The 26,418-nt window shown below is 42.0% G+C and overlaps 1 protein-coding gene across 1 annotated transcript in view; it reads right to left on the reverse strand.

The window, feature by feature from the left end:
• The window catches only part of LOC145390633 (pikachurin-like), a 131,492-nt gene extending 110,879 nt beyond the window's left edge, over positions 1–20,613 (reverse strand). Inside the window, exon 1 of the mRNA XM_080265426.1 lies at positions 20,162–20,613. Within this exon, the coding sequence (XP_080121552.1) occupies positions 20,162–20,291 (130 nt within the window). The 5' untranslated portion in view covers positions 20,292–20,613. The remainder of the gene's footprint in view (positions 1–20,161) is intronic.
• Positions 20,614–26,418: the final 5,805 nt, after the last annotated feature.

The following is a 26,418-nucleotide window of genomic DNA, read 5'->3' on the forward strand; positions in this document are numbered from 1 at the left end:
ACACACACACACTCTAACTTCTAACACACACACACACACACACACACTCCAACTCAAAAACATACAAAATTCCCCCCCTCTCTCCCTCCCCCCCTCTCTCTCCCTCCCTCCCCCCCTCTCTCTCTTTCTCTCTCCCTCTCTCGGCATAATATGAGAGGGCGAGAGTATTACCATATCGACCTGGCCGTTTGTATGCTGATTTCTTAACAAGTTTAAATGAGAGAGAGAGAGAGAGAGAGGGGGGGGGGAAATGATCAGCTTGTGTACCTACCTACTCTCTCTCTTAAATCTTTACCTCCCTCCCTCCTCTCTCTCTCTCTGTCTCTCACATATCACCATCTCTTTACCTTATTCCTTATACGTTTTCCTCCTTTGTTTACCTCTATCGATCTATTTATCTATCTATCATTCAATCTTTCCAGCTACTACTACTACTACTACTATCACTACTCCCTCCCTCCCTCTCTCTCCTTCATTATTCAGGAGTGAAGGAGACTTGAAGGAGTGATTACATTAGGCGTATTTTATCCTCGCTTCCTTTTCCTTCAATTCCTTCCTTCCTTCCCTTTACTCTCACTCACCAAAACCCTCCTTCATTCTTGCACTCTCTTCCTACTTCCCTTCTTTCTTTCCTTCCCTTCTCTCCTTCATTTCCTTCTTTCATTTTTCCTTCTTTCTTCTTTTCCTTCTTCCTTCCCTTCTCTCCTTCTTTCCCTCCCCTTCTCTCCTTCACTTCCTTCCTTCTTTCCTTCTCTCACCTCCATCTTTCCTTCCCTTCTCTCCTTCATTTCCTTCCTTCTTTTCTTTCCTACTGGTCCTTCGTTTCCTCCACTTTCCTTCTTCCTTCCTTCAATTTTCATACGCCATTTTCCTTCCTTCTTGCTAGTACTTCTTTCTCTTTCCTTCCTTCATGAATTAGCTCCTTCCTTCTTTCCTTCCATTCCTCCTCTTTTACGTCGTCATTTTCTTTTCTTCGCTCGTAAGGGGAATAAGTGATGGAGTGATGCTTGAGAGAGAGAGAGAGAGAGAGAGAGAGAGAGAGAGAGAGAGAGAGAGAGAGAGAGAGAGAGAGAGAGAGAGAGAGTTTTGGCTGTAGTGGTGGTGGTAGTAGTGATGCTGAGAGAGAGAGAGAGAGAGAGAGAGAGAGAGAGCACTCCTCCCTTCGTGTTTGCCGTATAAATTAATAACAATACAATCTTACCTACCAGGGAGGAAGGGACGAAAAGAAGGAAATGGGGAGGGAAGGAAGGAAGGAAGGAGGGAGAGAGGGAGGAAGGAGGGAAGAAAAGAAAGGAAGGAAATAGCACGGAGAGAGTGACATATGAAAAGAAAGAAAGGGAGAGAGGAATAGAAAGGAAGGAAGGAAAAATGATAGAGGATAAAGAAATAGAAAAAAATGAAAGGAAGGAAAGAAGGAAGGAAGGATGGAGGGATGGAAAGAAGGAAGGAAGAAAGGAGGGATGGAAGGAAGGAAGGAAGCAGAATCGAAAAGCATAAGACACAGCTTCTTCCATCCCCCCCCCCAGTTCCTTCCCTCTTTCTCTTAACTTTTGTCTTCCTTCCTTCCTTCCTCTTCATTTCTCTATTTCTTCTTATCTCCTTCCTTTCTAGCTTAGTGCCCGCCTTCATTCCTTCTTTCCTTTCCTGCTCCCTCTTCCTTCCATCATTCTTCCTTTCCCTTCCTTCCATCATTCCTTCTTTCCTCTCCTTTCATCATTCCTTCTTTCCTCTCCTTTCATCATTCCTCCTTTCCTTTCCTTCCATCATTCCTTCTTTCCTCTCCTTTCATCATTCCTTCTCTCCCTTCCTTCTTTCATTCTTTTTCCCCCTTCCTTCCTTCTTTCCTTCTCTTCCCTCCATCCATCCGTTCTTCCTTCCTCCTCTTCCTGTCTCTCCAACCTTCACTTCTCCTTCCTCCTCTTACTCTCCCTCCCTCCCTCCATTTCTTCACCCTTCCTCCTCCTCCTCTCTCCTTCCCTTCTTCATCACCCCCGTCCTTCTCGCCTCTCTCTCTCAAATTACAAAAAAAAAATATATATATATAATGAACCAAAAAATCCTTTAATTTAACGACAGGGCAACACTATAGCGGCGAGAGAGAGAGAGAGAGAGAGAGAGAGAGAGAGAGAGAGAGAATGCACATGCAAATACTCAGATAAAGGTAAGATTCAGAGAGAGAGAGAGAGAGAGAGAGAGGGACTGGTGGGTGGGGGAAGGGCCTACACCTGTTCTGTGCTTGCTTCTGCCATAAAAGAAAGAAAAAAGAGAGAGAGAGAGAGAAAAGAAAGAGAGAGAAATGGAAGAAAGGATGAGAAAGAAAATGAAAGAAAGAAAAGAAAGAAGAAACAAAGGCAGGAAAAACAGAAGCAATGGAGGGAAAAAAAATCCATGTCTCAATGTACTTCCTATTTTTTTTCCTGTACGAGAGAGAGAGAGAGAGAGAGAGAGAGAGAGAGAGAGAGAGAGATCCGAACATTCTCTCACTTTTTTCTTTGTTTTTTTATCAACGAGGTAGACGAGATTTTTTTATTATTATATTTTTTGTCCTTCCCTCATTCATGCTTTTTTCTATATAACCTGATTCTCCCTTCCCTCCCTCCTTCCTTCCCTTCCTTCCCTGTTATCCTGTCTCCCTCTTCCTCCTCCTCCTCCTCTTCCTCTCATCTTACCTACTTCCTTTCTCACCTTTCGTTCTTCCTTCCTTTATCATTTTTCATCCTTCCTTCCCTGTTATCCAGTCTCTCTTTCTCTCTCCGTTAATCCTCCTCCTTCCTAACTCTCCCTTCCACTTTTCCTTACTTTATGCCCTTTCTCTCTCCATTCTTTCCCTCCTCCCTCCTTCACACTCCCCCTACCTCTCTGTCTCTCTCCTTCCCGTTATCCTTCCTCCCTTTCCTCCCGTCTCTTCCCTATTATCCTTCCTCCCTCCTTCTCCTCCTCCTCCTCTTTCCCTCCCTCTCACCTTTCACACTCCAGCCCTTCCCTTCTGTCCTCAGTCATCTCTTCTTACTTTCCTTCTCTCTCTCTCTTTTCCTTCCTTCTTGTCAACCTTTCCTTCCTCTTCTTCAGCATTATTTCCTCTTTTTCAAACTCTTTCTCTTCTCCATTACCTCTCTCTCTCTCACCTATCATGACCTGAAGGGAAGATGGAGGCATTGGTAGATGATGGGTGTAATTACCGAAACCTTATGGCGATATTAATAAGGAGGAGGAGGAGGAGGAGGAGGAGGAGGAGGAGGGGAAGGAGGAGGAGGAGGAGGAGGGGGAGGTAAAGTTAGGAGAGAGGAGGAGGAGGAGGAGAAGGTAAAGTTAGGAGAGAACGAGGAAGGAGGGAGGTAAAGTGGAAGAAAATGTGGAGAGAGAGAGAGAGAGAGAGAGAGAGAGAGGATGGCGTCAAGAGGGAGGGGTTTAGCACACTTGTAGGCTTTCCTCTCTCTCTCTCTCTCTCCAAACTTTCCTCCCTCTTCTCCAGCACTATTTCCTCCTCATTTTCAAACTTCTCTTCGTCATTACATCTCCCCGCCTCCATCTCTCTCTCTCACTTTTTCTCTTTCCTCCCTTCCCCTCCCACTTCCCTCTATCTCTTCTCCCCCTCCCCCGTTTCTCTTTTCCTCTCCCTCTTTTTCTTCTCTTTTCCTCTCCCTCTTTTTCTTCTTCCCCTCCCTCCCTTTCTCTCTTTTCCTCCCCCTTTCTCCTCTCCCCTTTCCTCCCCCTTCCTCCTCTCTCTTTTTCTTCTTTCTTCCCCCTCTCTTCTCTTTTCCTCTCCCTCCCTCTCTCTTTTCTTTTCCCTCCCTCTCTCTATTTCTCTCCCTCTCTCTTTCCCTCTCCCACCCTCTCTCTTCCTTTCCCTCCCTCTCTCTTCTCCCCTCTCCCTCTCTCTCTCCTTTCCTCCCTCTCTCCTATCACATTCCTAATCCCATCACCCCTCCACATCGTCCAACCCAACAGGTCTGGGTGGAGGTAGCCAGCCTTGGGTAGCAGGGAGATTACGTAACACCGATCATTTGGCCACTTATTCACACCGTTACACCAAACATCCTCTTATACAGTCACTGATAATAATTCTGTCTATATATATTACTGATTTATTAATTTTTTCTAGCTATATAAACCGTCTATAAAATTTTTTCTATATGTTACTGATATGAATTTTGTCTATATGCATTATCTATCGTATATAATTTTGTCTGTATGTTACTGAGATAAATTCTGTCTATATGCAAGTTAGCCTACTGATTCAAGTCTTGCCTAGCTACTATGTTCTTTTGTGTAAGGACTGTGGTATTAGATCGTTATTGGTGACGGTGGAGGCTTCAGCACCCCTTCTTCAGCCATTTATTCTGCTTACATGTTAACATTCAATTCTCAGTATTTAATGTACCGTGAAGGAACGCTATGGGGTGGATGTGGATGTGGTTGAGAAGATTAGGAGAAATACACTGAGGTGGTTTGGACATGTGAAAAGAATGGAGAATGAAAGACTGACTAAGAGGGTGTATGTAGGTGAGGTGGAGGGAGGGAGAGGTAGACCGAGGATGAGGTGGAGGGATGGAGTTGAGAGGTATATGAGGGAGGGAGGGGTGAGTTGGGGGGAGGGTAGTCAAATGGTGGGTGACAGAGCGACTTGGAGGCGTTTTGTCTGCGGCCACCCTTTGCGGGATTAGGGCATCGGGCTATAGATAGATAGATAGATAGAACTTTTATATTGACAAAATTATATAGCTAATCAAAATCCTTCCAAAAGTAACTCTTATACCCAAATTACCTCATCAAATTTATCAAGCACCAAGATAATCCCGTATCAATCTAATCTGCATTTAAAGATAATCTGGTTTGGGGATAATTAGGGATTATGGTGATCCGGAAGTTACCTGGCTCATCGCGGTACACCTGTAGGGATTCACCAGGGGGCCAAGGCTGTTTATACCTGGCTGTGCATTGTACTCTTCTCCACGAATATTATCATCAATGTTGTAATCGTTACCATCATCATCATCATCATCTTTACCTTCCATGTCACCACCATCATCGTCGTCATCATCTTCAGTATCTTCATCATTTCCATCATCATCATCATTATCAATATCGTAATCATCACCATCATCATCCTTGTTGCTGTTATTATTATTATTATTATTATTATTATTATTATTATCATCATCATCATTACTACAGTAGCAACACCCTCTCTCACCATCATCGTCTATTTCATCACTATCACTTTCATCAACATCATCATCCTGTCACTATTATCTTCATTATTATTATTATTATTATTATTATTATCATCATCATCATCATTACACTACCAGCATCCTCTCAGCATCATCGTCTATCTCACCATTGTCATCGTTATCATCCTGTCATTATTATTATCACTATTATTATTATTATTATTATATTACAGCTCCAACATCCTCTCTCATCATTATCATTTATTTCATCATTATTATTGTCTTTATCATTATCTTCAACATCTTTGCTATCTTAAATCACCTTCAATCTACACTACCTTATGCCGTGGGAAGAAAAAGTCTCTCTCTCTCTCTCTCTCTCTCTCTCTCTCTCTCTCTCTCTCTCTCAGGTGAAGCAACGGAGAACAATATAAGAGGAGACAGTGTGTATGGATGATACGGGTGAAAGAGCAAAATAGAATGAAGCCTGGAGAGAGAGAGAGAAACAGAGAGAGAAAGAGAGAGAGAGAGAGAGAGAGACAGAGAGAGAGAGGGGGGGGAGGAGAAAGATCGAGAAACAACGGTGCCAGAAAAGAATGAGAGAGAGAGAGAGAGAGAGAGAGAGAGAGAGAGAGAGAGAGCAATCCGACCCCGAAATCAATATATCGAGCGCAGTGGACAATGGACCTTATTCCCCACCTCCTGGATGGATAGACAGATAGATAGATGGATGGATAGACAGATGGATGGATGGATGGATAAACAGATAGATGGATGGATGGTTGGATGGATGGATGGATAGACAGATAGATAGATGGATGGATGGATGGTTGGATGGATAGACAGATAGATAGATGGATGGATGGATGGATGGATGGTTGGATGGATGGTCGGTCTGTTGGATGGATGGATGGATGGATGGTTGGATAGATAGTCAGATAGATGGATGGATGGATGAATGGTTGGTTAGTTGGTTGGATGGATGAATGGCTGGTTAGTTGGTTGGATGAATGAATAGATGGATGGATCAGTAAATAGGACAGAAACATGTGAATTATAGACATGATAGAATACTGATAGATAAACAAACAGATCGATTGACAGACAGACAGACAGTAACAATTTACATACGAAAAGAATGATTTAGCCTGGACTCTACCCCTCTGCTATCCTATGCATGGCTTTGAGAGAGAGAGAGAGAGAGAGAGAGAGAGAGAGAGAGAGAGAGAGAGAGAGAGAGAGAGAGTTCTTTTTACCTTTTAGGCTGTCTGACTTGTGAAGAAACTTAGTAGGCAAGTAGCAATTTTAGGCCTATACTTCTCTCTCTAACTCTCTCCTAACTTCTCTCCCTCTCTCTCTACTTCTTACTCCGAACTCTTCTTCCCGCGCTCTCCCCTCCCCCCTCTCCCTCTCTCACTTCTTCCCTCTGTCTCTCTCTTTCTTTCTCTATCCACCAATTTATCTAACTATATCTCTATCATCACTTCTGTTTACTCCGAAATCTCCATCCTGTTCCCACCTCTCTCTCTCTCTCTCTCTTTCTCTCTCTCTCTCTCTCTCTCTCTCTCTCCTGTAACTCATTATGGTACATTCCACGAAATTTCCAACTGACACTACTTTGACTCCAACTACGGTATTTACATGAACTCTAAAAAAAAAATGAAAACGAAAAATACAAAAAAAAAAAAAAATACAAATAATGAAAGAAACGAAGAATTGAAAGAAAAAACGAAAAATATTAAAAAATGAAAGAAAAAAGAAAGAATCAAAGAAAAAAGGGTAAAAAATTGAAAAACGAAATTACAGGAAAAAAGAAAAAAGTCAATTTCTCAGTAATTCGTACCGTAATACTTCCTCTAATCGATCAACTTATTCCCAAAATTCTTCATGCATTTTCAAAACTCAAAAATGCTCATGGCAGGCTTATATCCCTTCCTGGTACACACACACACACACACACACACTACACAAACATCAACACATAGGCTACGCACACAGATAAAAAGATAGGCAGATAGACTGGGAGAGAGAGAGAGAGACAGATAACATTCCCATACACAACTGCCGCTTCCAAAAACTTTAAATCAAATCTGTTATTAACTTCCAAAACACTGAAATGTCTAATTCTTTTCTTCATCAAATTCAATCTAATATCATCATCACCATTACCACCACCATCATCATTTATCACCACCACCACCACCATCATCATCATTTATCACCACCACCACCACCATCATCATCATTTATCACCACCACAACTACCATCATCATTTATCACCACCACAACTACCATCATCATCATCATCACCATCATCACCACCACCATCAACATTACCACCACCACCACCATCATCATCACCACCACCATTATCATCATCACCATCACCACCATCATCATTCATCACCACCACCACCATCATCATTTATTATCACCATCATCATCATCACCACCACTACCACCACCATCATCATTTATCACCACCACCACCATCATCATCATCACCACCACCATCATTCATCATCATCATCACCACCACCATCATCATTCATCATTACCACCACCATCATCATTCATCATTACCATCATCATCGCCACCACCATCAACATTGATCACCACCACCAAACAATCACCACCACCACCACCATCATCATCATCTCGAATCAGTCCACTGCATAACACAAACTTCCTAAATCTTACTCCACTTTAATCTATTAGCTATTTGCCCAGTCTATCTATCTATCTATCTATCTACACACACACACACCAACAGACAGGGATACTACCACCCAAAATAACGCACATACAGCCTACCTACACATACACATACATGCACGTACACACGCCTACATACTGAGAGTAGTGTTGTGACGTGTACGTGGCGTGGCATAATATTGACTCTCTCTCTCTCTTCATTGTTCTACTCTTTCTCACTGCCTTGTTCTGTTTCTACCTTCATTTGTTCTACTCTCTCTCTCTTCATTTGTTCTACTCTCTCTTCATTTGTTCTACTCTCTCTCTCTCTTCATTTGTTCTACTCTCTCTTCATTTGTTCTACTCTCTCTCTCTCTTCATTTGTTCTACTCTCTCCCTCCCTTCATTTGTTCTACTCTCTCTCTCTCTTCATTTGTTCTACTCTCTCTCTTCATTTGTTCTACTCTCTCTCTCTTCATTTGTTCTACTCTCTCTCTCTCTTCATTTATTCTACTCTCTCTCTCTCTCTCCATTTGTTCTACTCTCTCTCTTCATTTGTTCTACTCTCTCTCTCTTCGTTTGTTCTACTCTCTCTCTCTCTCCCTCCCTTCATTTGTTCTACTCTCTCTCTCTTCATTTGTTCTACTCTCTCTCTCTCTCTTCATTTGTTCTACTCTCTCTCTCTCCCTCCCTTCATTTGTTTTACTCTCTCTCTTCATTTGTTCTACTCTCTCTCTTCATTTGTTCTACTCTCTCTCTCTCCCTCCCTTCATTTGTTCTACTCTCTCTCTCTCTCTCTTCATTTGTTCTACTCTCTCTCTCTTCATTTGTTCTACTCTCTCTCCCTTCATTTGTTCTACTCTCTCTCATCATTTGTTCTACTCTCTCTCTCTTCATTTGTTCTACTCTCTCTCTCTTCATTTGTTCTACTCTCTCTCTTCATTTGTTCTACTCTCTCCCTTCATTTGTTCTACTCTCTCTCTCTTCATTTGTTCTACTCTCTCTCTCTCTTCATTTGTTCTACTCTCTCTCTCTTCATTTGTTCTACTCTCTCTCTCTCTCTCCCTTCATTTGTTCTACTCTCTCTCTCTCTCCCTTCATTTGTTCTACTCTCTCTCTCTCCCTCCCTTCATTTGTTCTACTCTCTCTCTCTCTCTTCATTTGTTCTACTCTCTCTCTCTTCATTTGTTCTACTCTCTCTCTCTCCCTCCCTTCATTTGTTCTACTCTCTCTCTTCATTTGTTCTACTCTCTCTCTCTCCCTCCCTTCATTTGTTCTACTCTCTCTCTCTTCATTTGTTCTACTCTCTCTCTCTCCCTCCCTTCATTTGTTCTACTCTCTCTCTTCATTTGTTCTACTCTCTCTCTCTCTTCATTTGTTCTACTCTCTCTCTTCATTTGTTCTACTCTCTCTCTCTCTCTCCCTCCCTTCATTTGTTCTACTCTCTCTCTCTCTCTCTTCATTTGTTCTACTCTCTCTCCTTTCATTTGTTCTACTCTCTCTCTCCCTTCATTTGTTCTACTCTCTCTCTTCATTTGTTCTACTCTCTCTCTCTCTCTTCATTTGTTCTACTCTCTCTCCTTTCATTTGTTCTACTCTCTCTCTCCCTTCATTTGTTCTACTCTCTCTCTCTTCATTTGTTCTACTCTCTCTCTCTCTTCATTTGTTCTACTCTCTCTCTCTCTTCATTTGTTCTACTCTCTCTCTCTTCATTTGTTCTACTCTCTCTCTTCATTTGTTCTACTCTCTCTCTCTCTCTCTTCTTTGTTCTACTCTCTCTCCCTTCATTTGTTCTACTCTCTCTCTCCCTTCATTTGTTCTACTCTCTCTCTCTTCATTTGTTCTACTCTCTCTCTCTCTTCATTTGTTCTACTCTCTCTCCCTTCATTTGTTCTACTCTCTCTCTCTTCATTTGTTCTACTCTCTCTCTCTCTTCATTTGTTCTACTCTCTCTCTTCATTTGTTCTACTCTCTCTCTTTTCATTTGTTCTACTCTCTCTCTCTTCATTTGTTCTACTCTCTCTCCCTTCATTTGTTCTACTCTCTCTCTCTTCATTTGTTCTACTCTCTCTCTCTCTTCATTTGTTCTACTCTCTCTCTCTCTCTTCATTTGTTCTACTCTCTCTCTCTCTCTCTTCATTTGTTCTACTCTCTCTCCCTTCATTTGTTTTACTCTCTCTCTTCATTTGTTCTACTCTCTCTCTCTCTTCATTTGTTCTACTCTCTCTCTTTTCATTTGTTCTACTCTCTCTCTCTCTTCATTTGTTCTACTCTCTCCCTTCATTTGTTTTACTCTCTCTCTTCATTTGTTCTACTCTCTCTCTCTCTCTTCATTTGTTCTACTCTCTCTCTCTCTCTTCCCTGTTGCTTTTCGCTTGTTACACCCAAACCTGTTTCTCTCTCTCTCTCTCTCTCTCTCTCTCTTTTCCCTGTTGCTTTTCGCGTGTTACACCCACTCTCTCTCTCTCCCTCCCTCTCTCTCTCTCTCCCCCCTCCCCCCCCTCTCTCTCTCATTCCTGTACAAGTCAAGCCGATTATTCCCGACACCTGATACGTCCCACCCTCCCTTCTCTCTCTCTCTCTCTCCACCACTTTCCATTTTCTCTCCGGCTTCATACTTTCTTCTTTCTTTTGTCCCAGTTTCCTCTCTCTCTCTCTCTCTCTCCAAAAGTATCCATTTTGCTCCATATTTTCTTCTTTCTTTTGTCCCAGTTCTCTCTCTCTCTCCACCATTTTCTCTCCGGCTTCATACTTCCTATCTTTTGTCCCAGCTCTCTCTCTCTCTCTCTCTCTCTCTCTCTCAAATGTATCAATAACTCCCTCGCACCTCTTTTTTCTTTCTCTTCCCTTCACCTAAAAATTTAAACTGAGAGTGGGAGGGGGAGAGGGAGAGAGGAAGGAAGGAAGGAAGGAAGGAAGGAAGGGAGTGAGAAAGAATGAAATGAAGGAAGGATGGAAGGTAGGGAGGGAGGGAAGAATAGAATAAATGAAGGAAGGAGGAAGAATACATGAAGGGAGGAAGAATAAGGAAGGAAAAAAGGGAGGAAAGAATAAATGAAGGAAGGAAGGAAGGATAAATGAAGGGAGGAAGGAAGGAAGGATAAATGAAGGGAGGAAGGAGGAAGGGTGAATGGAAGAATAATGTAGGAAGGAAGGGAGGAAGGAAGAATAAATGAAGGAAGAATGATGAAGGAAAGAAGGGAGGAAAGAATAAATGAAGGAAGGAAGGAATGATGGAAGAAGAAATGAAGGAAGGAAGAATAACTGAAGGAAGGAAAGGGGGAAGAATAAATGAAGGAAGGAAGGAGGGAAGGACGGAAGCAAGCAAGGAAGGAACGAATGATAGAAATGGAAGACGGAAGGAAGTAAGGAAGGAAGGGATGAAGGAAGGAAGGAAAATTAAGGATGGAGGGACAAGAGGGAGGAAAGAAATAAGTAATATGAGAGGACAGAGAGAGACATAGAAGAAGTGAGAAGAGAACGGAGGAGCTAAATGGAAGGAAGGAATAAAGGAGGGAAGGAAAGAAGGAAGAAGGAAAAGATGGAGAGAACGAAAGAAAACGAAATATGGAGGGAAAGAAGAAAAAAGGGAGGGAAAGGAAGGAAAAGGAAGGAAGGAAGAAAAAGGAAGGAAGGAAGAGAAAGGAAGGAAGGAAGAAAAAGGAAGGAAGGAAGGAAGGAAGGAAGAAAAAGGAAGGAAGACGAATGAGGGAAGGAGGAATGATAATGACTACGAGTAAGAGAAAAACGGAGAGGGAAGGAAAGGAAGTGAGAGAGGGAGGAAGGAAGGAGAGAGAAAAAGGAAGTGAGTGAGGGGAGCAGGAAAGGAAGGAGGGAGGGGAAAGGGGGTAGAGAGAGTAGATGAGTAATGGAGAGGAAGGGGAGGGGAGGGGAGGGGAAGGAGAGAGTGTTCAATGAAATCTAATATTGAAACCACCATCACCATCACTACCATCCCTACCACAACAACCACCATCACTACTGCCACAACAACCACCATCATTACCACCCCTACCAAAACAACCACCATCACTACTACCATAGCTACCAACATCACTACTGCCACAGCAACCACCATCACCACTAGCCTACCACCATCACTGCCACAAAAACCACCATCACTACCACCCCTACCACGATAACCACCATCACTACTACCACAACGACCACCATCACTACCACACCAACTACCATCACTACTGCCACAGCTACCACCATCACTACTACCGCAACAACTACCACCACCCCTATCACAACAACCACCATCACTACTACCATAGCTACCACCATCACTACTACCACAACAACCACCATCACTACTACCTCTACCAAAACACCACTACCATGACAAAGGCACATCCATCACTATTTTCTCCTCCAATAACTAGACTACCATACCTACTAACCAACCACAACTACCACTACCTCAGCTACCACCATCACTAGTATTATCAGTTACCGCCACAACTACCAACATCACGACTACCACCACACACCCACCAGAACTACTATTACTACGACCACAATCATCACTATACCTACTACAAAGACAACCACCATCTAACCACAACTACCACTATAACCACACAGTAGTAGTAGTGGTGGTGGCAGTGATAGCAGCCCAGTAGTAGTAGTAACAACAATAATAGCAGTAGTGGTGGTACTAGCAGTAGCAGTGGGTGCAGTAGTACCGTAGTAGTAGTAATAGTAGTAGCAGTAAGGTAGTAGTAGTAGTACGGTGGTGGTGGCAGTAGTAGTAGTAGCTGCAGCACTAGTAGTAGTAGTGGTCCTCCTACTACTACTACCACTCTAATACTACTACTACCATCGCTACCAAAATTACTACCACCATTAGCTTGACCCACCACTACCCCACACATGAGAGAGAGAGAGAGAGAGAGAGAGAGAGAGCGTGTGTCGAATGTAATCAAACACCACCACACCTACCACAACTACCACAATCACCACAACCACCATTGTCAGGGCAGCATTCATGGCCATACCCACCACAACAACCACAATCCACACTACCAACCACTACCACAATCGATACTACCAACATCACTACCGTTGCTACTACTACTATTATTACAACTACCAACAATACTACAGCCACCAACATTACAACCACAACTACCACCATTACTACCACAACTAATCCCTACTACTACCACAACTACCATCAGCTACCACAACTACCAACATTACTTCCACTTAGTCACAATAACATTCTCTCTCTCTCTCTCACTTTCTCTACTCCTTCCTCCTCCCTCCCTCACTCTCCCCCCCCTGTACCCCCTCCTCCCTCTCATGCTTTATCACTCCCTCTCTCTCTCTCTCTCTCTCCCTCTCTCTCCCTCCATTCCTACGCACACCTCCTTTCATAATTTATCAACTTCTATCACACATTCCTTCGACCAAATGTCAAGGAAAGGTGAGAGAGAGAGAGAGAGAGAGAGAGAGAGAGAGAGAGAGAGAGAGAGAGAGCGTGAGTGGTAGGAAAGCTGATGTGGTTAAATGTTAGTGATGGTGGTAGTTGTGGTAGTTGAATGGTAGTAATTCTGGTAGAGATAATGGTAGCCAATTTAGTCTATGGTAATTTACTACTACTACTACTTCTACTACTACTAACACTACTACCATTCACTTGACACCTTCTACTATCCCATCCTTCACTACCGACAATATATTAATCTCCAAAGTTCTCTCTCTCTCTCTCTCTCTCTCTCTCTCTCTCTCTCTCCAATACGTATCACCCACTCTCTTCTCATTTTCCCCTCCTCTCTCAACGTTCAATATGTTTCACACCCACTTTTCTTGCTCTCTCTCTCTTCCCTTGTTCCACCCACTCATCCCTCTCAACGTCCAATATACATCACCCTCTCTCCCTCTCTCTCTCTCTCTCCCTTAAAGTGCTAAGCAACTCTCAATCAATACATCGCCAGCGCGTTTTTTCACTCCATCTCTTTGTTATTTGACCTTGCCACCAGCGGTACGCGTGTGGTAGTAGTGGTGGTAGGAATGGTATGGTGTGGTATGAAGGCAGGATGTGGTGGTGGTGGTGGTGGTAGGAAGATGATCGTGGTGGTGGGTGGTTGTGATAGTGGTTGGTAGGTAGGTAGGTAGGTAGGTAAGTAGGTAGGTTGGCAGGCAGGTAGGTAGCTAGGTAGGTAAGCAGGCAGGCAGGTAGGTAGGTAAGCAGGTAGGTAGGTAGGTAGGTGGTGGTAGCTGGGTGGTTGTGGTAGGTAGGAATGGTATGGTAATCATGATAGTAGGTGGTGGTGGTAGTTGTGGTAGGTATGTAGGTGGTGGTGGTAGTGGTATGTCACAATAGTAAAAATATGGTAGCCGGATGTAACGTTGATGTGGTAGTACTGGTGGGTGTGGTAGGGGTGGTTATGGTAGGTCCAATACTAGTAGCGATATAGTGGCGCAGGGTGTGGTATAATGGTAGCTGTGGTTGGCGGCGGTGTGGCAGTGATGGTGGTTGATTGTGGTGGTGGTGGAGGTGGTAATTTGATGAATGGATGGAAGGATGGATGGTTAGTTAGCCTGATGGATGAATATTACAAGCTACATGAATGGATGGATGGATGGATGGATGCGTGGACGGATTTGTTTCGTTAAATGGACTGAAATACGGTTATCTATATGGATGGATGGATAGATGGATGGCTGGTTAGAAGAATGGAAGGAAGGAAGGATGGATGGATGGAGAGTTGTCTGACTGGCTAGGGAACAGAAGTAAGGATAGATGGATAGATAGATGGATGGACAGGTGGTTGACTGGTTAAAAAAAGGAAGGATGGAAGGAAAGGAAGGATGGATGGATGGATAGACAGACGGATATGTAGATGGATGGATAGATGGTTGGTTGGTCTCTACAAAATGACTTTAAATGCCAGCATTTCCTTAATCAATTCCTTCCCATGCACAGGAAATGCCAGAGAGAGAGAGAGAGAGAGAGAGAGAGAATTATGACATCACTGGATTAATGTATTCAGAAATCACACGACCCAGTTGTGTGTGTGTGTGTGTGTGTGTGTGTGTGTGTGTGTGTGTGTGTGTGTGTGTGTGTGAGAGAGAGAGAGAGAGAGAGAGAATTATGACATCACTGGATTAATGTATTCAGAAATCACACGACCCAGTTGTGTGTGTGTGTGTGTGTGAGAGAGAGAGAGAGAGAGAGAGAGAGAGAGAGAGCGTGGGCGGCTTAGCAAGAACAGCAGAGGAATATAAGCATGAAATAGGAGCATGAGAGAGAGAGAGAGAGGGCAGCTAAGCAAGAACAAAGGAAAATAAGCATGAAACAGGAGGATGAGAGAGAGAGAGAGAGAGAGAGAGAGAGAGAGAGAGGGCAGCTAAGCAAGAACAAAGGAAAATAAGCATAAAACAGGAGGATGAGAGAGAGAGAGAGAGACTTAATACCCTCTACAGGACTAATATATACAGACATCACACGCACGAGTTGTATTAGAGAGAGAAGTATAATGATTCTCTCTCTCCCTCTACTCTCTCTTGTTTTTGCTCTTCTATCCCTATTCTTTCCTCTCTCCATTTTTGTCATTTTTCTACACACACACACACACACACACACATTATTCTTCTCACTTATTTCTCCCTCCCAATCCTCTCTCTCTCTCTCTCTCTCTCTCTTTCTTCTGTTGTTTTCCTCTATTTCCTATTTTTCCTCCTTCCATTTTTACCCGCCAATTCCTCTCCAAACACGCTCTCTCTCTCTCTCTCTCTCTCGTCTCAAAACACAATTCTGGATTCTGATGCACTAAGTACCCAAATTGAGAGAGAGAGAGAGAGAGAGAGAGAGAGCACTGAAATCATCCTCTCTACATTATGCAACAAATCCAAACACCTGATATGCAATTCCCATATCCCTGTTCATTAACGATCTTGAACTAACATTTTCTACGGTCACGAGGCGCCTACATGTGGTGATACTGTGGCCCTGGGTGGAGCAGCTGCGAGGTCCACCCATGAGCCAAACCCCTTATTTTCCTGCACCTGGCCGTGGGAAGGGCCCTGGTGAAGCACTATCACAAGGGGGCGCCATATCTCTACATGGTATTTACTCTAGTATACTTGCAGGACGGCCACACATAAGCAGTTGTTTCCTGTGGTCAACGGGTCCGCTCGGTCAGATAGATCAAGGAAGATGAGGTAGGAGGAGGAAGAGGAGGAGGAAGCAGAGGAAGAGGAAGAGGAAGAAAACAACGGAGCTGGACAGGGACGCCTTCACGTGGTGTCACCGATATAACTGGACCGGGTCACTATCAAATAATAATAATAATAATAATAATAATAATAAATACAGGCCAGGACTAACTGCAATATAACTACCGGCATGCTATATTCCTGAACTACCGCCATATATATTTTTCAAAGGTCTCCACGTACGGAAATAAAATACCGGGGCAGCACTTTTTTCCCGGCCACCACGCAGACGAAAAAACTACCAGTGTACAATTTTTATTTATTCATTAATTAATTATGGCTGATATATTATGGCAAACTACAATTCAATCATTTTTAAATTAGAAGATTTTTCCGCCCTTTTTTTTGTTTTAGACTATTTTCCCTTAAAGGCAGAATGACACTACAGCTCTACACTTTTCAAAGCACTTCTTCGTGACTATCATCTTGGCCCAGATTTTTCTTCTTGCAGTTTACTTCATGCAGTTCATTTTTTTTTTTCTTTTTAAGGGAACAATTTGCGGGCTCCTGGCCTTTGGTTCCTTCTTCCTTGCATAAAAAAAAAAAAAGTTCAGCAGCAGAATAAGACAATTCTACGGCTCTACTCGTATATCTTTTCCACAGCACTTCTTCGTGACTTTATTTCTGGTCCAAATTTTCGTGTTTTTGCTGCTTAAATCCCGTTGCTCACTGGCAGAGTATGATAACACAACATCCTTTCCACTGCACTTCCTCGTGACTATGTTCTTAGCCTGGATTTTCTTTCTATTTTTTTTTTTCCCCAGACTATTTCCTCTCGCTCAGTGGCAGAATAAGACATTGCTACGGTTCTACATCCTTTCCATAGCACTTCTTCGTGACTATCCTCTATCTTAACTTGGCCCAGATTTTCCTCATTTTGCAGCTAATTCTATGTACAACTACAGTGCCTAACCCTCCTGTTCGAAATGACTCCAACACAGAATAAAACTGTGTGAAGATGGTAAGAATGTAACGACAACGACTGCCAACATTCCCAGGGGAGTGCAGTATGGTCTCCACAAACAAATATCTATCTCATTGAGATGATTGTTTTCATCCCTCCTCGTTAAAGTTGGTAAAGTCTACGGATTTTGTTGCCACGTTTTACTAAACATGTTTGCATGGTCTGACCTTGAACTCCAGAAAATACTTTGAGATGCATACCTACTGTACCTCCATACCTACCTACTTGCCTACCTATCTACCTATCTACAAAGTGTCGGAGGTATCTGTCCAAGGGATAATACCGGTACTGTAAGATACCAAGGTTGTAGTCGCCTGGCAAAGGAATGGAATGGCACCAAATTGAAATGCTTGGAGGAAATAAAGACATAAATATAGTGACGTTTTGGCCATTGTGTACAGATATTAAACACGTGATGGAATGAAAAGCATGAAGGGAGTTGTAGTGAAGAGGTGAAATAGCTAAAATCCATTAATTATCCTTGTATCTTTTCCTGTCTCATTTCTTCCTACAGACAGACGATTTTATCCACGGGAGACGTGACGAAGAGAGGGGGAGGTTAAAAAGCAAAATCTATTCATCCCTTCCCTATTATATCGTCATTATTTTTATCCCTGAGACTGACTTGCGATTTCACTGACCTGGGAAAGTCGTGGGGATGTCAATGTTAAAAAAGTGCTTCCCTTCCTTAAGAGAAAGAGAGAGAGAGAGAGAGAGAGAGAGAGAGATGTGTGGGCGGCTAAGAGGAAAATCATGAAACAGGAGCATGAGAGAGAGAGAGAGAGAGAGAGAGAGAGAGAGAGAGAGAGAGAGAGAGAGAGAGAGAGAGAGGCATGGGCGGCTAAGCAAGCAAGAACAGAGGAAAACAATCATGAAATAGAAGCATCAGAGAGAGAGAGAGAGAGAGAGAGAGACTCAATGTCAAATAATTAAACTAATAAATTTATAATCGTCTAAGCTTCTTTTCGTCTTTAGCCAGTGTTTGCAGTTTTATTATTTACCAAACTTCCTGCCTCTTTTCCTTCTCTCTCCTCAATGCCAATCATCTAAACTTTACACACACACACAACCTTAACACTTTTCAATCCCTCCTTAACCATACCAATCACAGAAGCTCCTACATCCTAACAACTGTTTTGTTAACCTGAAATAATACAAATATCAGATCAGTCCAGAAACAGTGCCTCTACAACAGTGGGTTTTTTAATCTTTGCAATAGGTCACAAAATTTTCACGGCCCACCTAGCTTTTTTCATTACAATAATAATGTAAAAGTGTGTATAGTAACTGTGGTACACTTTGGGAATCGCTGTTTTTAAATAATCTAAGTTTAATGTCATTTTTCATCACATCAATCATATTTCTGGACATCTAGGCAACAATGAAATTCCCTTACATCATGAAAGGGGCATCAAAAACCAAGAACGTTACTTAATTAAAAAATAATAATAGTATAATCTATTTATTTCCTTTTAAATAATTTGAGTTACTTTGTACACAAAAATCTAATACAAGCTAATCAATTATGACGTTTTTCCTTTTCAATAATTTCAATTTTGTGTTAATAATATAACCCCTACCTTTCCTTGAAGACAGTTAACGTAAAAATATCCCAAAATTGTTTATACTTTTTCTCACAAACACTTTTCTAAGCATCTAGGCAGCAACATAACCCTTTACCATGGGAAAAAATAAACGTCAAAGAATCAATAACATTTCTATTATAATCTATCTATTGCCAGACGCTACAATCCCGTAAGGGGTGGCCATTCGACTCCGAGTTATTTGTTTTACAGGGAGGGGCACTAACCCTCCACCAAACCACTTGTTGACACGTAGGGAGCACGTATGGTTTGGTTATATGGTTACCACCCAGCGTTGTAAATGGTTTCTTAGCTTACAGGAAACCATTTGGCTTGTCACTCTAATCAATATTTTACGGTAGGCTTATCTTTCCTTCACAATGTCAAGACAATATTAACCTTTTATATACATATATTTTTTTTAATCGAGGCGAAGATGCACGTGACAGATTGGTGATTATTGGCTGAATCCAACATTACTTCATAATCTAGCATTATTAACTGACAACAAATATCTGAGGGGTAAATTTGGATTAGTAAATATTTTTTGGACACGTTGCATTCAGCCAATCATCACCAACCTGTCCAGTGCATCGTCGCCTCGATAAAAATAAAAATAAAAATAATAAAAGAGTACAGACAGCAATACAACTTTTCCTTACCTTGAAAAAATAGTTCCAAATGACCTACACTTATCACCGCACTAACTTTCCTTTTAAACATAATTTTCTAACATTGTACTGTACTTTACCACATGGGCAGGTCCTTCAAATGTCCTATTCCAGTGGTCTTTTACAGGCTGATTACAATTGGTCTGGGTGGAAGTATTGGTCTGGGGGGAACTGGGGCTTCCAATAAGTGTAGTGGCAGTCCTAGGTGGTTATCACAGTGGGGTGGATAAAATACGGGGTCTGGGGTGATAAAATAAGGGGTCTGGGGTGGATAAAATAAGGGTCTGGGGTGATAAAATAAGGATCTGGGGTGATAAAATAAGGGTCTGGGGTGATAAAATAAGGGTCTGGGGTGATAAAATAAGGGTCTGGGGTGATAAAATAAGGGGTCTGGGGTGGATAATACATGGGGTCTGGAGTCAAAGGTCAGGCTGTTAAGATGGTCAGTTAACACTACTTTGGGCGTTCAGGTAGCTTCCCTAAATACCCTAAAATGGATATAATTCTTTCTATATACTTGTTGTAACCTAAAATCAACAAGCAGTTATATGTTACATATTGTACTACTAAAACCAGTACACAAGTCCTGTATGAGACAGCCCTGGCATGTATTCAATATGGATGGTGGGTGTTAGCGCCGAAGTGGTGACACGTGGAGACTACTGGGCCCCAAGAAGGACTTGGGAATAGGCACTGAAGCCTTTGCCCAGAGTCGGACACGTAAAAAAGAAAAAAGAAAAAAAAAAAGTTACTTTCCTTCATTGTGAGAATTATTGCGCCCTTGTGGAAAAATCTGACCCCTAACTGTAAAAGCATCTAGGAAATTAAGAAAATCCTTCCTTACCTTGAAAAACGGCCTCAAACGGTTTCTTCTCCTTATTTTCCTTGACGGTGGAGGAGGACTGTGTGGGCGACCCGAGCGCCACCACCACCACAGCGGCCAATCCCACAACTAACCGACCACTGTTGCACATGGTCTCTCCTTTAACGCCGCCTATCACAGCATCACCATTATCTAGCCTTTTTTAAAACTCCCGCCTAGTTCCCGTGGAGTTCTAAGTTTGTTTTGGCAGGCTGACTTTACGCCGTGACCGTTATTTCCCGTTAAAACCGTTAGGAGAGGAGGGGTTTGAATTTGAAAAGGGTAGGGTAAGGTTAGGGTGGGGTTGGGTCGGGTTGGGTTAGGTTAGGTTGATTCTGTAGTTCCGTTTTTAATCTCAGTTCTTTCATCTGCTTAATCTTCCTTCCAAAATACTTAGGTTTTCGGCTTATCACTATTTTTCGTTCAGATGCTTAGTTTTTCTCAGAGTAACTGCTTAGATTTCCACACCATTTCCTTAGTTTCCGCTCAATTTCATAGTTTTCTGCTTATTTTTCACTTTATTTCGGTTATTCTCTTCACTTAACGTTTCTTTCCTTGATTATAATTTCTAAGTGTGTTGTTGGAAGAGAGGGAACTTTGAAAATTTAAAAGTTTACATACTAGCCTCCCCTTTCTCTTCGTCACTTTCCCAAATTTCTTCGCCTTTCTAGGGGCTTGGGGCAATTTTCTCCTCCCCCTCTTTCTCTCTCTCCCGGGATGTGAGCGAGGGGAGGGGTGTGACCTCTCTCTATCTCACTCTCTCAACTCCGGTTTTAGGTCACTGTGTTATCGATCAAAAACCAATCACAATGGCCCCCTCTCCCTCATCCAACGGACCCCTTTATATCTCCCTTTAATTTCAAACTCGATTTCCAGTACTTCCAAACCGACACCGAAATTCAAACGTCAAAAATGGGGTTCACGTCGATTTTTGCGTGTATTTCCCAGCCAGCATCCGAAATCTGGGGAATCCGACTCTCTTTAGCTCAGGATCCAACACTCCCTTCGATTCCAACACCCAGGAGTCCGCCAAATCAGATCTAATATTGCTCAGGGGTCACTAGATAGGCGAGGCTAGCGGAGGAGAGACACCCAACCTCCCCCTTCCGTGGTTGGCCTGGCACTGATCGCTTAGGCTATCGAATACACCGCGTTGCCCGTGCCTGTGGTCAAGTTGTCGTACGGCTTTATAAACTTTTCTCCCGAGTTTTGTGGCGATTTTGGAAATACATCTAAAAATCACAAGTACCTGGTCAAATCAAGCCTACTACAATCGAAAAGGTGTACGCAATATACCTAATGTTGATTTCAACACCTGTCTCAAAATCCACATTCCCACGTTCAAAAATCAATACGTAGGAGACCAATCATGTAATAGATTTTAGTCCAGGTTAATAATGAACAAACAAACGCAATGGATAAAGCACGAACACATTAACCCAGAACGTAACTCAAATTCAGGTACGTTGATCATCTTACATCTGGCAGTCGGGAAGATGGCCGCCGGTGTACAATAACAAAAACAAAGCGAAAAACAAAAAGCGCATCAACCAGACACCCAATCACGGCCCCAGATCCCTTATACCTAATCCCGAGGCTCCCTAAGATCCCCAAATACCCTAAAATGAGCCTAAATACCCCTAAAATTGGCGGGAAATTTAAAATACGTGGATGTCGCGCACAGGCATCCCTGCACCACGCATGTGCAGTGGCCATATGTAAGCAATCAATGGGATATGAACATGCCTAGTTGTGAACTCTAGTCTCTCTGGCTGTCAATTACACGTTCATTGAGGAGTTTAATGGTGTAAGTAGGTAGGTAAGTACTCGCGGTAGGTAGGGAGGTAGGTAGCGGGGTGGGGGCGTTAGTAGGTTAGAAGGTTGGTGGGTAAGTAGGGAGAAGAGTAAAGGGGGTGGATAGGTAGGTAGGTAGGTATGGGCTAGGAAGGGGTAGGTAGGTAAGTAGGTGTGGTATGTGATAAGGGAGAGAGACCGATAAGAACGTAAGTAGGACAAAACTGGTAGGTAAGTAGGTAGAATGAAGCAGGTAGGTGGGTAGGTATAGGCTGGGAAGGGGTAAGTAGGCAGTTAGGAAAGTAGATAGGTAGATTAAGTAGGTATACGTTAGTAGGCTGTGTTAAGTTGGTAGATAAGATTAAATATGTAGGTTAAATAGTAGAGGCAAAGGAGATACGTAAGTAGGGAAATGGGCAAGCGTAGGTGGTGAGTAGGTAGGTTAGGAAGTCAAGCAGGTAAGTAGATCTGGTAAGCAGGATTATCAGCAGGCAGAAAAGGAGGTAGCCAGGTGAGATACCGGTAACTGAAGGTAGGTAGGCAAGTACCGTAGATTAGTAGAGCAGGTGGGTAGGCAGGCTGGTAGATGCAGAGAATACTTGTTAGTAGGTAAGTGGGTTGGTAGGTAGGCTGGTTATTAGGTTGGTTGGTAAGTAGGTAGGGGAGATAGGAATAAAAACTAATGGAAATAATAATGATAATTATGAAAATAATAATAATAATAATAGTAGTAGTAGTAGTAGTGGTAGTAGTAATAGTAGTGGTAGTAGTAATAGTAGTGGTAGTAGTAATAGTGGTAGTAGTAATATTAGTAGTAGTAGCAGCAGTGTAGTAGTAGAGAAAAAAAGCCATACGCAAATTGACCGGCGCAAAACTGCCATCTCTCCATCTAACAGGTGATACTCCGAGACAGGACCAGATTGATGTCCTCTGCGGGTAAGCTTTGGCCACTTCAATACTCCCGCTGCGGCTTTGGTATTGAAATGTGGGTTGAAGGGTACGTAGAGTTTTCGAAAACAATTAATTAGATACCGGGCAACTAGTGTGTGAAGGAGAGATTGATGGATATATTTAGACAGAAGATTGATATAGTGCGTCTGCGAGAGTGTAAACTGGTAGCACAATACATACACACATACCATACCTACATTATACATACATACCTACATTCATTATACATACATTTTACATTCATATATACATGCCTACCGTACTTTGCCTACATCCGAAAACGATACATACATACATACAAACGTGGAATATGATACACATGTGCACGTAAGATATACAGTATGCATACATGGGAAAACGGAAGTATTTAGGTGCATTTGCAGGTGATCCAACATTCTCTCTCTCTCTCTAATAAAATCGCGTAAGGAGAGCAAGATTCAGATTACATATGTATAGTATTGAACTGCTAAAGATTGCAACAGTCTCTCTATGAAGCCCAATTAGAGACAGAGAGAGAGAGAGAGAGAGAGAGAGAGAGAGAGAGAGAGAGAGAGAACGCTACGAGGTGTTAAGAGCTGTCTGTCAGCAAGGCTTGTACTGTCATTAGTTAACCTGTCTGATCTGACGGAGAGAGAGAGAGAGAGAGAGAGAGAGAGAGAATTAGTGAGTGAAAAACAAATATTAAAGGCTAAACCCCAACAAGGGAGACAGCGAGAGGGAAAATTGCTGCCAACAGATAGATGCATAGATAGAGAGGAGGGGAGTGTAGTGCTTGTATGTACGAGTGTGTGTGTGTGTGTGTGTTAATAAGTGCAAGAGAATATGCAAGAGTGTATATATATGCAAAAGCTACATGTGTGCGTGTGTTAATGTGTGGAAGAGAATATGCGTGTATAATATATATATATATATATATATATATATATATATATATATATATATATATATATATATATATATGTTCGTGTGCGTGACCATGTTAATGAGAATATGCATGTGTGAGTATATATATGCATAACCTACATATGTGCGTGCGTGTGTGCGTGCGAGGAGTGCGTTAGATAATATAAGTGAGGTGGTTTGCGTATTAATACCGCGCCAACACGACAATCTTCTCCATATAACGACAACGGACGGAATTAATGCAGGAATATGTAGGACAGGACACACACACACACACGATACACACACAAATATATACACAAACGGACACATACACAAACACACATACATACAGAAACAGACACGTTCAAAAACACACACAAACACACAAAAGCACCCACCCACCCACAATAGCTAGTGTCAACTTTTTTTCTTTTATTTTCTTAGTCATTATTTTTTTTTTTACTTTTTTCTCACTCGCTTTTAACTTGCTATCACTTTAAATCTCTCTCTCTCTCTCTCTCTCTCTTCCCCAGTCGATATAGTCAACACGCAAGCAGTAATATTAAGCAAACTAGGAGAGGTCACGAACAGAAGAGAGATTAGGCGATAAAGAACATATACGAGAGTCAGTTTAGATTGGATATATAATGAGTAGGTAGGTAGTCAGGAAGGCAGGAAGGAAGGAAGAAAAAGAAAGAAAGAAAGGAAGGTAGGTTGGTAGGTAGGTAGAAGGAAGGAAGGAAGGAAGGAAGGAAGGTAGGTAGGTAGGTAGGTAGGTAGGAAGGAGGGAAGGAAGGAAGGAAGAAGAGAAGGTCGGTAGGAAGAAAGGAAGGTAGGTAGGTATGTACTGTATGTAAGTAGGTACGTTGGTATGTAGGTAGGCAGGCAGGCAGGTAGACAGGTGAGTAGGCAGGTAAGGTGATAATGGCGGAATAGGAGAAACTGAGAATAAATGGGAATTAGAAAACTGAGGTACGTTAAGTAGGTAGGTAGGTAGGTAGATAAGTAGGATCTTTGACTGGCCTTTGGAAGACAGGTAAGTAGGAACGTGGTTATATAGCCTATGTTGAGAGATTATTCGGTAGGTAGGTAGGTGGGTGGGTAAGTAGGCAGGTAGGTAAATGTGTAAGTACAGCAGATGGGCAGGGTGATAACTAATGGGGAACTTAAGAATAAATCAATACCTAGAAGATAAGAGTATGTATGTATGTACAGTATGTAAGTATGCTTGTATGTATGTATGTGTATGTATGTAGGTTTGCAGGTAGGTAGGTTAGTAGGTAGGGAGGCTGGTTGGCTGGTAAAAAAAGTATAGACAATTAGCGAGGAGAGAGAGAGAGAGAGAGAGAGAGAGAGAGACTATGCCTAATTAGTTCATGTTTGTTTATAAGGCCATTCCAGCTATTACTTTCACGTCCCTATACTGTTTATTTTCTATTTTATTTTATTATTTTTTTTTATTGAGGCGAAGATGCACTTGACAGGTTGGTGATGATTGAACGCAACATGTCAGAATAACATTTACCAGTCCATATTTCCCCCTCAGACATATGTTGTTAATTAATAATGCTAACGAGTAAAGAGATTATGAAGTCATGTTGCAATCAGCCAATCATCACCAACCTGTCAAGTGCATCTTCGCCTCGATTAAAAAAAAAAATGAGTATAGTGCGGAGACGATGTAAATGCGTGAGTGGCGGAAGTGATTAAATGAAGAGAAGGATAAGGAGGAGGAGGAGGAGGAGAAAGAAAAAGACCAATTGAAAAACAGAAATAGAATAGAAAAATATAAAAAAAAGAAAATGAAGGAGGAGAAGGTGAAAGAATACCAAAAGAAAAAGAAATACAAGAAAGTCTGAAAAACAAATGGAATGAATGAGTGAATGGAGGAAGGAAGGAAAGGAGGGGGAGGAGGAGGAGGAGAAAAGAGAATAAAGGAATAATAATCACAATCCTAACCATTTTTCTCACCTAATAAAATTAAATAATGACCAAACATATTTTTTCCTTTACTGTTATTGTCATTAGCGTAACGACACTTCCCAAATTTACATGATATAGGGCACCAGGACTTGCCTCTTTAATCTTACTGCAGCGTAATTAGAGAGAGAGAGAGAGAGAGAGAGAGAGAGAGAGAGAGAGAGAGAGAGAGCTTGTTTGTCTAAGTAAAAACCTCCGGTGATAAAAGGAAGAAATTAGGTCAGATCACGAAAATGGTCAACCTAAATATACCCACCATGAGATACGGCCACATAAACCAGTAATAAATAAATAAATAAATAAATAAATACCGGTAAATGAGCTGCGTCTTTAAAGTTTTGGAAATACATAAGCTACAAACCACTCTCAAGGTAGTCAGTTCTTGTCAGTTCATAATATTCTTTTTTAAACCAATCCTCTTAAATCGTTTTGTCTTTAAATGTATGAAATTACTGCCGTCGCCCCAGTATATCTACCTCAGCTTCCAATCTCGTCGGTTAAGGAAGCTCCCTAACGCCTCTTCCTTAGCGATTTATTTTTAGATAAGGCTGGCTAATATCCTTTTGTACTATGGGTCACAAAAGTATAGGTGTGTGAAACATATTGGACCACAAAACGGTTATATACTG

This window comes from Coenobita brevimanus, chromosome 15 (assembly GCF_032717465.1).
Source record: "Coenobita brevimanus isolate Jiangsu-jjx chromosome 15, ASM3271746v2, whole genome shotgun sequence".
In the NCBI taxonomy this organism is placed as follows: Eukaryota; Metazoa; Arthropoda; class Malacostraca; order Decapoda; family Coenobitidae; genus Coenobita; species Coenobita brevimanus.